The 13,124-nt window shown below is 45.8% G+C and overlaps 1 protein-coding gene across 1 annotated transcript in view; it reads left to right on the forward strand.

Moving 5' to 3' along the window:
• The first annotated feature begins 223 nt into the window (after positions 1-223).
• Positions 224-13,124, forward strand: part of afdna (afadin, adherens junction formation factor a) — a 79,738-nt gene continuing 66,837 nt past the window's right edge. Inside the window, exon 1 of the mRNA XM_070925448.1 lies at positions 224-484. Coding sequence (XP_070781549.1) covers positions 383-484 — 102 coding nt within the window. The 5' untranslated portion in view covers positions 224-382. The remainder of the gene's footprint in view (positions 485-13,124) is intronic.

Raw genomic sequence — 13,124 nt, forward strand, 5'->3', positions numbered from 1 at the left:
AATTAGCACATATTGACGTAATCCTGCTCACTGCCCTGAGTACTTCTTGTTAACCCTTCATGCCGGGGTGCGTTCAGGAAAAGCAGCGTCATGAATCCCATTGATTGGACCTCAAACAGTTAACAAGTCCTGCGCGTGCACAGACATCCATCCAGAGCGTCGGGAGCGCGCAGGCGCGCCGCGGGAACGCGAAGCAGAAGCAGATCAGACAGCAGGTCGGTCGGAGAGCAGAGAGACGGACCACACCAAGTACTGGCGAGAAAACAGCAGAACTGAACCTTCGGTTTCTGTGGCGGCGTTTTCTTCGCCTGTGGACTAACGTTACGGGGAGTTTTATTCAACAGTACAAGCGGACGGAGAGGGTCAGAAAAGGCTGTCCACCATGTCGGGGAGCAGGGAGGAGGAGAGGAGGAAACTGGCCGATATCATCAACCACTGGAACGCCAACCGGCTCGACCTGTTCGAGATCAGCCGGCCCACAGAGGTAGGAGACCACCCCGAAGTAGCAGGAGAGGCCGCGGACCCGCAGGCCCTCTCCTGGGTGAATGGGAGACCGTAAAGCTACCACTGGCTGACACTTGGTTTGGAAATGTTAAAAGCTGTTGTGGGCAGCGTGGTTTACTTGGTTTACTCGTACGTGCGTGGAGAGAATGAATGCCAAACTCCATTGAAAAATCTGGCGATTTATAATGTCGTGATATACACATACTATACAACGTGAGGCCTTTTAACGTTAAATACATGTTTGAGCTTCCATGGCGACTAAACGGGCAAATTAAATGTTTGTCCACGGGTCAGAACCATGTTTAAGTAAAATCCCTGCTTTTAGAAACATTTCACACTAACGTAACGTTAGCTAGCTACTAGCTACCGCCCACAACCATGTATTTAGGAAGTATCTGGCAGGAATAAATCTCCAAGTTGACAGTTTACAGAACCAGTGTATTCTTTGTGCGTAATAAATATGCCGAATTTGAAGTGAATACCAGTGATTTACCGGACATCTTGAGGTATATTCTCTAAAATGTGTGCGTGTGTGATAAGAGAGGCAACACTGAATTGCCAGATTTTGAATGGAGTTCGGCCTGTTGTTATCTCCAATGCAAGAGGGAACGGCACGTATCGGGGCTAGCTAGCTAGTTAGCAAGCACATTACCTGTAGAGCAAACATGAACCCTGCCATTGTGTCCAACAGGAGAAACTGGCCAACCTAATTAGTGGCACCCCATGTCAACTGCTGTTTTAAATTTCAATTTAAAGTTGTGATGTATCCAGCTGAGCCAGTGTTAGCTGTGTGTATTGGTCTAGAGGCGGGCTTGCAGCAGTGCCCGCAATGGCTGACAAACCCAGCAACACGGCGAGGTTGTTTGATACGCAGGGCAAATAGATAAAAGCTTAAAGTATTAGCAACAAGCTGGGTGTACATGCTTGCACCAGGTAGGAGGCTCAAAGCACGGATGCTAACAGCCCACAAACCATAACACAGTTTCCTTGTCAGCGCAATATACAGCCCGTGTCATGTCGCCCTGCGTTGTCTTTACATTAGCTAGCTTGATGCGAGCTGCTTGTTTGACCAGCAATAATTTGACCCTGCAACATATTGAGGAGCGGTGCTGTAATTAAATCGCTCGTCTGGACTCAGGTTGTGGTTGTTTACCAACAACATGAGAGGATAAGAAACTCCTCCCCAAGGCTTCAGCTAGCTAGCTGCCAGAGAACACAAGCTTGGTGATGTTTCTAGTCCTTAAGGAGGTTGTCAATATCCATCTAACCTTACCCCTTAACTGGTGCGTCTCATGCCTAAGTAGTTTTGATTTATTGCTATGACTGTGGTTGCGTCAGCTGCAGTGTTTAGGCGGGCAGCCCACCCCCACCTCTGCCTGGATAAGGGTGTAGGGGGGCCACAGGGTCCCCTCTCTTCGTCTTGAGCCGATTAATTTATCAGGATTGAAGCTGGCCAGCCGTTGGCCAGGGTTGCGTACTGCACACACAACCTCTCCATTCTGCGAGGAATGATTAACACAGTCCAGAAGTTCTCCCGGCTGTAATTCTCTCACTGCACAAGAGGCATTGCCTCAGCATTGCAGCCGAGGACTGCTCAGAGTTCAGTCCGGCACAACATGATTATATGTAAGCAGATGCGTGGCCTTCCTCGCCGCGCCACACCCTCCCTGCATGTCAGCTGGTCGGGCCCCCAAGTTGCACAAGTGTCCTTCACACCGTCTGGACTGCTCCTGAGTGTAGCTGTGCATGAAACATGCTGCGTTTGTAATAAAACTCATACTACAGCATGATGTGTGATTGACACTGATTTTCAGATGTGATTTACCCCGTGCAATCACCATATCTGGTAACTGACAACGGTTGAATTTCTGAATTTCAGACCGATCCGCCGCTGAGAGCAGTGAGATCATTCGTGTGATTAGATTAGCCGTGGATGGCTGATTAGTCTGGAGCAAAGGTTCTCAAACTTTTTAATCCCTCAACCCAAACTGAATAGGTCCTGCTGTGGGACTTATGGTGGGCCTCATTACAACGTAACAGGTACTTGTGTCGCGTGGGGGGACTCGCCGCAGGCAGAGATGTCGGGCTTATTTTTCTTTTGCAGAATCCAACAAACGCGAGACTTGAAAGACGTAGCACAATAGTAGAAGTGGAATTCGGATGCAATAACGCTTCATTTGGATAAAAAGATTGTGGCAAAGTTTACTTTGCTTGACAATTATTCGTTTTCGTCATGCGTCCCAACACTTGTGACCAGAGACGTCGCCATCCACAGTATGGTGGCATTGATAAACTGTGTCACCTCAAAAATGATGGTCTCAGCCCTGTTTGAAGAGAAGCGATGGGCCTTTTTTTTTTTTTCAGGACAGTCTGCAGTATCCGCAGACATCCTCCCCAAAACCCAAGCTTTCATGCGTACAAGAGTTTGAATGTTGACAACTGATATCCAGCAGCTTCTTGTGCTCGGAAAGCTCTGCATAACGGAGAAGTTGTTGCCAAGGTCGCCCTGAATATATCTTGTGAAATAGACTACAGTAGATCCAAAGACACATTTCGGGAACCGATGGGCGGAATTGAAAAGCAAGTCTCTGAAGGAAATCTTGGTTTTTGTACAATTTAGAGCCTTTTATTTTCTGTACAAGCTCCGGTTGCACTGGCTATAAACAAGCCATAAATAAAAGCGTTGAGGGCACGTATCTAAAACATCAACAGTACAATAATGAAGCGGCTGTGACAGTGTTGTAATTAGCAGGTAGTACCATTTAAGCCAGTAGTTACATGTAACATCAATCGGGCAGGACTGACGTAGTTGTTTTGTTGACATTTTCCTCGGCAGGGGCAGTTTTGAAGTTGTTGTTAAATGATGAGGCCACTTCCTGTGTAAGTGTGATTTTTTCCTTGAATGAGTGCTGAATTATGTAAAGCTGGCTATATCTCTAATCAGGAAAAGGATTGAGTTTAGGTCAGATCCGTTGAACTGTACCTTTTTTTTATTTTAAAAATTTTCGACAGTCTTAAAGCTCCTCCACTTGTCCCGAGTGCTAACCTAAGGAATTTTTTCCCTTTCTTTTTCTGAGCAACTCAAGAGAGGCTTATGGTTTCAAAACGGGAATAGCAGTTTTTTTTTTTTTTGGTCCGTACAGTTTTCGTCGCCACCGCATCAACTCCACTGAACACTGACCTCTCAGGATCTCCTGTAGGCTGCCAAATATTAGCAATATAGGCAATACATAAAGTTATTATCTTTGCTCAGCTTGCTTTTGCCTAGCTTAAAAAGTATTAGATCTAAATTTTAAGAGTTTTAAATAGACTTAAATGGAGCTCTTAAGTTGCAGCAGAGCTGGAAAATTAAAGCAAATATTCTGTCGTGTTACATACTTCCACTTCCAGTTGGCCACAGTTAGACTTGCTTCGAATACAGAACACGGGTAACACGGTATGACAGATATTATCTTTTTTTAATCAAGTCTGCTCAGCGGAACAGACCCAAACATCTTGTCTTTAAATGTACACTCTCCTGATAAATTCACAACTTTTGATAGCCAGGCATGTGTGCTGGTTTCTCCTGTTTGGTATTGTGGTCTGGTTTTTCTGGTTGTTGAAATGATCCCAAATGCTAGTAGCTTTAATCAAGTCTTTAAAATGTCTCTGAATTTGTCCCACTGAAGCCTGCAGATGACATGGCAATAACAGCGAAAGCCAGCTTTGCCTGTTACTGCGCGGTGTGACACAGCGACACGAGTCGCACGTGAGAGTGAAGTGTAACAGCTCATGTAACCGAACAACAGGCTGAATGGGCGTGGAGGAAGATCTTGCATTCCTTTGGACTTAGTGTAATGGAGTATCGCTACACTGGGAAAGCTGAGTTTCAGGGAAAATGAGGAATTTGACAGGATGTCGTTTTTAGCAACAGGCTAAACATGGCTGTATAGGATGACAATGTGTTGATATACTCTGACACTTCCATAGCATCCTTAATGTGGCTGGAAGGAGGTGGAAGGATTGAGAAACGGGGGGTGGTTTGTAACATTTGCAGGATGCTAAAGGGTACAGGTTTATGCAAAGAGTGGCCTCACATCTGGTCAATGGTTTCTTAACTGTTATATTGAACATTTTTTCCTTCCCAGTAGTGCAGCTGTACTGTATTGTTGATTTTGCTCCACATGGGAGGGGGGAAACCAGTAGGATTGCAGACAATGAAAGCTATTATTTGTTTTCACACAGCAATATGTCACGCTAGAAATTCCTTGTGCACTTAAGTTGCTCCTTTTGACTCTGGTCATGATATGCTGAACCACAAACCGACAACACAGCAATTGCATTTGTCACAAAAGTTCTCAGGACAGTATTTTCTGAGCGCACCGAGTTTGAGGTGAAAGTAGCAGGAAGCTCGTATCCACCTTCTTTCCTATGGGATGTGAGCGCAGACTCGCCGTGGCATCGGCGGCCACTCCCTCCTTTTTCCCCGCTGCACAGGAAGCAGGAAGCCGACGGGAAGCGTGTGTTGTGTGGAGATAGTGGGGTTTCCTGCGGTCGAGGTAGAATGACTGGGTTGTTTTCAGACTGATGCGTGATCAGATTTTATTTTATTTTACCAGCTATTTCCAGATTCTAGTGCTCCACAATAACTCTGAAAAATCTGTATCTTACCCATCTTTTCCAGGTTTCATGGCCCGTTCAGTTAGTTGTTAGCCTGTTAAAGTAAGAATATAGATGTGCCCTTTGCCACTTGCGACATTGCCCACAAGGGGATGGATACCTCAGTATAAATGGTATGGCAAATTTGTACTTAGGGCTGCAGCTGACGTCTGATGTACATCCCTTCAGTTTACTACAATGTATGACAAGAAAAAGCAGCAAATCTTCACATTTGAGAAGGTGGAACAATCAGATGTTTTGAATTCTTGCTTGAAACATGACTTCATTATCTGTCTCTTGACTAATCAGTTAATCAGTTTGAGCTGTAATTGACAGTATATTGTCACATGGTAGATATATCGTCATATTGCTCGCCCCTATTTTTACTGGTCACCTTTTCTCCCACACGCCTGTCTGTATACAGAGCTGCATGTTCATGTTCAGATGAAGGTCACTGTGGTACGTTTCCCTGGGAATTTAGCTCTTTTTTTTTTTGTGAAATGACATTGGACCATCGCGGTAGATCAAAATGCTCGATGAAAAGAAATTGTGTGCAACTGAGGAATGGCACTGTCAATACTGAGGGGGAAAAAAGATTGTTGACTGGCGGGTGTCTGACTTTGACTAAAAGGTCAATGTCGGCCTGGTGTGTACCTGTTTTCAGCAGCTGGTGATAGTAGCAGTGTGTTTGGCAGCAGCACAGTGGAGGCCTGGTTAACAGATTTGCTGGCCTCAGCCACAACTACAATACCATGGGGTCACACACACCCACACACACACACACACACACACACAGAGTAGCTGACTGCTCTGTGCATTTATCTCTGTTTGCATTGTCCCTCTGTGTTCATCTGCCATGCCATGCCCTCCCTCCCTCCATCCCTCCCCTCTTTCGGTCTCTCTCACTTCATGTCATGTGGCCAGTAGCTGGCTGCGTCACTATGGTAACACTGTAGCTGTGATGGGCATAGACTACAGGAGCTCAGCAAAAAAGGGCCTCTCTCTCTCACACATACCCGATAGTTGACTGGCTTGTAAAAGAAATGTGTGTGTGTGTGTGTGTGTGTGTGTGTGTGTGTGTGTGTGTGTGTGTGATTTTTAGTCTGCAGTGATGATGATGGTGATGGTTGAAGGTTTTCTTGATATAGGTCAAAGACCATCATCAGCTAGCATCATAATTGGATGTATTGTGATGCAGCTCTGGACCTGAAGTGTACAGGATTCAGTAATCTGCTCAGTTTGCTGCAGGTGGGTGGGTGGACTGTGCCAGCTAAAGGCTAAATTACGCATCTTCGTCAAGGCGTTGCAGGTCCCAGATGTGGTAATTCTGTAGGTGTGTGTAGGATCCCACAAAAGATAAAGCCACATTCACACTTGTCATTTCAAGTGTCTTGTATCCAGATATAAACTACATGCAATTTAAGACACTTTCATTAATATAAAGCTAAATTAGTTTGCGTTGGCCAGATCAAAAATCTGATTGCAGTCCCTCTTGGTTTTCCCAGGGTACATGAAAAGATGGGTCTGCCCTACTGTGGTCCAGAGTGTCCAAAAATCCCAGAAGAAGAACTTTAGTTACAACAATAACAGTTTTGCTAGCTAGCTAACAGCTATCCATAAACTAACATCAACACACGGAGGACTTGCATTTATGGACTACAAGCGAGACAAAAGGGCTCTTACTCGCGTCCCTCACCTTTTTTTTTACAGATCAACACTCTCTCACCAAACACTGATCATTCAGCTTGAACTGATCAGGGATCAGATTAACGCCCGTGCCTTCTGTGTTATTGTTTGTGTCAAAATCGCCCGTCGCTTTAATGAGGCGGGGCGAGAGATGGCTCACTTCAGCTGCCGTCGTCGCAAGGACCGACCCTATGGGCGGCTGTTACCACCGTAAAGATTACGTCAGCATCTCGGAGAGACGGATGCATTTACACCTTTTCAGCATCCTGCTCAAACGCATCTCAAACCGTCTCCCGAGGTGCTGCCTGTGGCTAAGTGCAAATGGAGTACAACACAAATCTCCCAGAAAAAAAATGTGGCTTTGTGGAGACCACAAACAACGGTATGTCTGCTTGGGCTGCTTTGTTTCCTGGTTTGCGGATACAGTTTGTTCACAGACGAGACAACAGGGACCCGAGTCTCTGGACTGAATATGGGTGAAGGCTTAGTAGGGTGTTAATGGAAAGGAGCATGAAACCTTGTCGGCTTTAGATTTAATGTAAACTACAATATTTCCCGTCAGTACTTTTGAATTAACTGCCTGTGTTTTATCGACAGGTGTTTAATTTGTACATTTTAGCGGTTAATTTGGTCTAGATTTTTAATTCTACTTAATTAACTCTTAATTTGACCCCACGGACACCCGGGCGCTCTGGTCCTCCCCAGCTTACAGCAGCTCCAGCCTCCTCCTGCTCTGTAGGCCTGAGATTAATTTGAGCCCTGCATGTGCCAGAGAGTGCCCCTGTCCACCTGTGTCGCCCCTGTTGCTGCATGCGTCTGCCTGTTAGCCCAACCAGTCGAAGCTTTAAATGTGTTGTATGTCAAATTTCATGGCCAAGCAAGAATGCGCGCGCACGCGCGTGTGTAATTGCTTCACAGCGGTTCATTAGGAAGGAGGGCAAAAGATCACGACCACCAGTCTTTTATAGCCTGTCCAGCAGAGTTATGGCCCATCTCTATCACACACACACACGCACATAAATACACAGACAGATGGACTGACATGATTGGATGAGGAACCTTGCTGCTCATTTCCATCAGCCAACCACTGCTCAGTCAAGTTCTCTGAAAGACTCTAGTGTTTCTCTTCTGGTGGGGTGTTTTGCGGTTTAAACATTTAAGTTGACTGTAATTTCACTGCTCGCAAGTTGTCATATTCACTCAGTCTGGACTAGCGCTTCTGCGGTGCACTTTATCCTGGCGGTTTCATTGAAATCACGGCCCACCTTATGTTTCTGCCGGCGAGCGCCAAATTCTCCAGTCCAGTATCCAGCCTTTCCTCCAGCCGCACACCGCTCACTGTACCAGCTGTAATTAATGCAGCTGGCCTTGCTTTATTGGCTGCTGCCTGTTAAATAGAAGGAAAATAAACCACTGTTTATTTTCAGCACGTTAGGAAGTCCACTTCAGGGTGATTTGGGCTGTGTGTGGGTTGACAGTCTCCATAAAAAAACTGAATGTAGACACTGGAATAACAACCAAGGAGTGGATGGAAAGGTTAGTAAGTAGGATACCATCTGTTAGTACACTGAGAGTGGACAAAAGGTGTTCATATCTTTGGGAAATGTGTCAAATATTTACCACGATTTGACTTAATTTGATGGCATACACTTGCAGCTTTACAGAGAGCCCTGTTTTTAGTTTAGAAGCAGTCACAGCAAGAGCCCACTATTGCAAGGCAAATATACAACTAATTACAGGTAGTTTTCATTTTTCAGCATGTGCCGTCAAGCCCAAACATCCGCTACCTCGGTTGCTTTGTATTTAGACACGGATCGAGAGAAAACAACGCAAGATTTAGATGCAAGCCAATGCAAAACAGCAACAAATACATCCCACAGCACAAATTTATAGGGTCTTTAAAAATGTTGTGGTTTCCGAGGGGAAGTAATCCCAGTTACACAGGCATAGTATTTGTTTAGGCAGTGGAATTGATCAGCTGATTGATTCTTACTTTAACTTACAGGCTCTGTAAGCCTGTAAATTAAAGTTTGTCAGTCTTGCAGAAACGTCGCTCCACTTTGGGGGGCAGTTAATTTTCCTGGATGGGCCACTGAAGTCTGATCAATACGCGTAAAAAGCGCTCCTTAAAGAAGCCTCCCTAAGCAGTCCGGAGCAACACATCAGCATGGTCTCTGCGCGAGTGTTTGAGGTTTGTGAGGATCCAATTGGGCGATATGTCATAGTTTTCAGGGTTCCTACTGGTCATGGAATTCCTGGAATGCAAATTGAGTTTTTGAGCAGTGAATTCCAGACAGGGAAGGTCAGGTAACTTGAGTCTCTGTGGAAATTGGGGAATGTGTGGGGGGAGAATGTAATGAGTATTTTTCGGCCAGTTTTCAAACATTTATTGCAGCAGACAGCTTTCAGTTAAACTCGGGCGGAGTCCAAAGGTTTCACTCTTTTTTTTGTTTTTTTGTTTTTAATAAACCAAGAAGGACAATTAGGAAAGTCAGGGAAGAGTCATGGAATTTACATCAGGGCCACAGCGGGAGTTTCTCTCTCTCTCCAGGGACGCACATTAGTTGGGAAGCACCTGTGGTTCATAATCTCGCTCTCTTTGCTCGTGCTCTCCCTCGGTCAAACACACATTCCTTCTCTGCGATTTGGCCTCTCTCTTATCTATCTTTTCTCTCTTTCCTCTTGTTCTAAAACAAGCAGTGTATTGTGTGTGCTCAGCAGAGCAGCCTGCCCTAAAAGCTGTGTGTGTGTGTGTGTTTGTCCCAGCCAGCCTGTCAGACTGTGTTAATCCCTCAGAGGCCCGGCTCACCTCCTCCCCGCCTTGCTCCCCCACCCCCACCCTCACCCCCCCTTTTTTTTCTCTCTCGTCCGGGCCTCCATTGGTTTGTGTTGCCCTCTCAGCCAGATGATACGCTCTCCTACCTGTCAGTCAGAGCCCACTCACCTCCCTGCGGGCCAATCACACGGGAGGTAACCCCTCCGTTGACCTCACAGGATCAGACAGCAATCAGGGACCCAATGACTGTGAGTGTTTAGCACCGCTCGCTACCAGCTCCCATGGTGCTTTGCAGCAGATCAATGTCTAAGTCGTGGCCCACAAGGAGGAAAAACAAGGAGGGAGCGGTCTGTGTCATGACTGGGAGTAGTGGGGAGTAAACCCTATTGTCTGCCACGTGTTGGCAGTTTACGTGTGGTCAGAGGGAGGCGGCAGTAGGGCTGCCACGAAAATATTGGATTTGGGTGGCTGGTGAATAAAAATCCACAGTTCAACGTTTAACTTTTAATGTCCATCACAGAAGACATGGCAAATGTTTATAAACCCTCTCAATTTCTAGCCACAGTACGTTTATATGTCCACACACATCGCATCTGACTGAAAGTTAAAAAGTCAACGCTACTTCTTTCTTGACTAAGGACATTTTTGAAACAGTAGGAATGCACAGAAAATAAACTGACAACTATTTTGACAATGAACGAATCAATCATTACACTGATTTTTAAAGCAAAGAGGCCCGACATAACCTTGTTTCGTCGTCTCAGTTGCGTTGATTGCTTTTCTTTAAACTCGATCTCTGTAGGTGTTAGTTGGTCACACAAAACAAGCAGCTTTGAAGACTTCACCTCGGGCCTTTTGGAAATTCTGATGATCATTTTGTGATAACGCTGAATTGTCTCAAAGTGAAAATGAAAATAAGCAGTCGCCACTCTAGTCAGACGGTCTGAAGGGACACTAGTCAAAAGTAAGATTATATGTGATACCCTGTATGGTTAGATATTTTAACAAAATGTAGTGAAGTATCATCATCATCATCATCATCATGGCAGGCGGTGTCGATGAGGCCAGCGTGGGACCATTTGAGTTGCATTGTGATGGAGAAACTGCCTTAGGGTGTGATATTTTCTGATTGGTTAAACTTAATTACCAGCATAACAAGCTCTCCGCAAATAAGTGCACGCACACGCATGCACGCACGCGCACACACACACACACACACACACACACACACACACACACACACACACACACACACACACACACACACACACACACACACACACAGAGCTTTGATAAACAGCAGCACAACACGCAAGTGACATTACACAACTTTTAAAGACGAGGGGGGGGGGGGCACATTTATTGGCGCCGTGTCTCTGTGTGTTGAAATGTTCGCTGTTCAGTTAAAGCTACACCAATGTTTTCATATTGACAGTGAATCAAATAATCACGTAAATGCTGAAAGGAGTGGCTCATAATGATGAGCCCGCAGAAGAAATATCCTCCTCCGTCGCTAACTCTATCTGCTATTTTGTGCAGACAGATAAGAGTTAGCGACGAGCTGGTGAACACAGTGGAGCATTTAGCAGCTGACGAGTCAGGAACGGAGGCGACGAAATCAAAGCTGAAAGGAGAGCGAATATTGGACAATTATTGGGGGGGGGGGCGAAACGCGACTCCAAAAGAATTTGAACGTTGCTGGACGTGTGAATAGTTTGCTAACACAGTCGTCACCGCTTTATAAGGTGATTAAGTACAAATGAGAGCATATTTCTGAGCGAGCTCCGCGAGAGACGAGCAGCCAGCAAACACAAGCAGGTGCTGCAGCCTACATACCAAATCAGTATAAGAGGCCTGTGTGTCTCTCATCTGCTGGTTGTTAGAAAGCCCCCCCCCCCCCCCACCCCCCCAATGGAGCTGCACCCTGTCCTCGCCCTGTCTCAGCTCAGCCCCACCCGCCTGGCAGGGCCTGGTGGAGAATTCGAACAACAACAAAAAAAAAGACAAATAATACTGTGTGGGTGACCTCAGTGTGCTGGGGACTTCCCTACACATCGCTCCACCCGCTCATATTTGTTGATCTTAGCTGTCCACCCCCGTTTCATAAGAATGGCTTATGAAACACACACACACAGAGACACATTTACACTCATAAACACACAGCAGTGCAGTGTGACGGGGGCTGACATTGCTGACGCAAGCCAAGACTGTGTGTGTTTGCGTGTGTTTTCTTGTACCTGGGTGTACCTGGGAGTTCAGGGTGTAAATCTATCAGGGAAGAGAAAAGAAAAGAAAAAAAACATTTGTCTGTAACGTGTGTTTTGCATTAATATGTGCTTCGGAGCCAGCAGTCAGTTTCCGTGTGTGTGTGTGTGTGTGTGTGTGTGTGGAAGGGGAGAGGCTGCAGTTCAAACTACTGTTCCCTGGTCAGCTGTTTGTCTAAGGAGGCAGCGCTTGATGCAAATGCACCACACGATCCGTCAGCGTGGTAAGTGGCAGAGTTCACCACATAAAACTGTGGCAGCTTAGCCAACCAGCGGAAAGTATCTGAGACTTAATGTGTTGGGGCTGCTGGAATGTCCTGGTGCGCTAAGTCCCGCACATGTGGAAATTAAGCTCAGACTCCTTCTTTGAACCAGGCCAGATGATGTCACCTGCTAATTTGGATACTTGCGGCGTCGGTTGCATCAGTTTCAGGATATCTGCGACTTTCATCAAGGCATTTCAAGGCCAGAGTCTTCCCCAGACATTACGATGGCACGTTTCGAAGGCCCATAAATTGTCTTTTTGGTCTTTCTTAGCAGTTCAGATACATTTTCAGACCCTGTAAAGACCTTCTATCTGCTACCATATGCTTGGGGGACACATCAGGAGTTTTGAAGAGATCTAAAATGTAGCAGCTGTTTGTGTTTCTAGGTCTAGTGACATGTAGACAACAGTTATAATAGTCATTCGTTTGCTCAAGCAAAAATGCCAAACATTTGCAGGCTCCAGCTCATTAAATCTGAGTGTTTGCAGACTTTCTCTGTCATACGTCATTGTAAATTGAATGTCTTTTGGGTTTGTGACTTTTGGCCAAACAGAACAAGCCATTTGTGATGGGCGGCGTTCGCAATTCTTTTGGCATTTTTGGACAGTTTTAATGAAAATAATCATTGGTTGCAGCCCTAAATGAGGCACTGGCCATTTAGGTGTTGGAAGACGAAGAGGAGCTAGAGAATCGGTCAGGAGGAGGAGGAGGAGGAGGAGGACGAGGACGAGAAGGAGGGACATTGCGGCCTGCCAGGCTTACCTTGCTCCTATCCCTGAGATGCTGTTTGAAATGTTGTCCAGTGTTAGTGGGGATTTTCATTCTTTATGTACAGAACTGAAATACTATTAGTTTATCTGCTATTTCGCTACTGTTGTCATATCTTGCTCCTCCCTTTCTTTGTTTGTCCACCTGACACTGGAGGACTGGGCACGGCCAGCCTACCACCGCCATGGCAACATGACACCCGGCTGTAAAGCGGTTGCCATG

The sequence above is a fragment of the Enoplosus armatus genome, chromosome 19, assembly GCF_043641665.1.
Source record: "Enoplosus armatus isolate fEnoArm2 chromosome 19, fEnoArm2.hap1, whole genome shotgun sequence".
Classification (NCBI taxonomy): Eukaryota; Metazoa; Chordata; class Actinopteri; order Centrarchiformes; family Enoplosidae; genus Enoplosus; species Enoplosus armatus.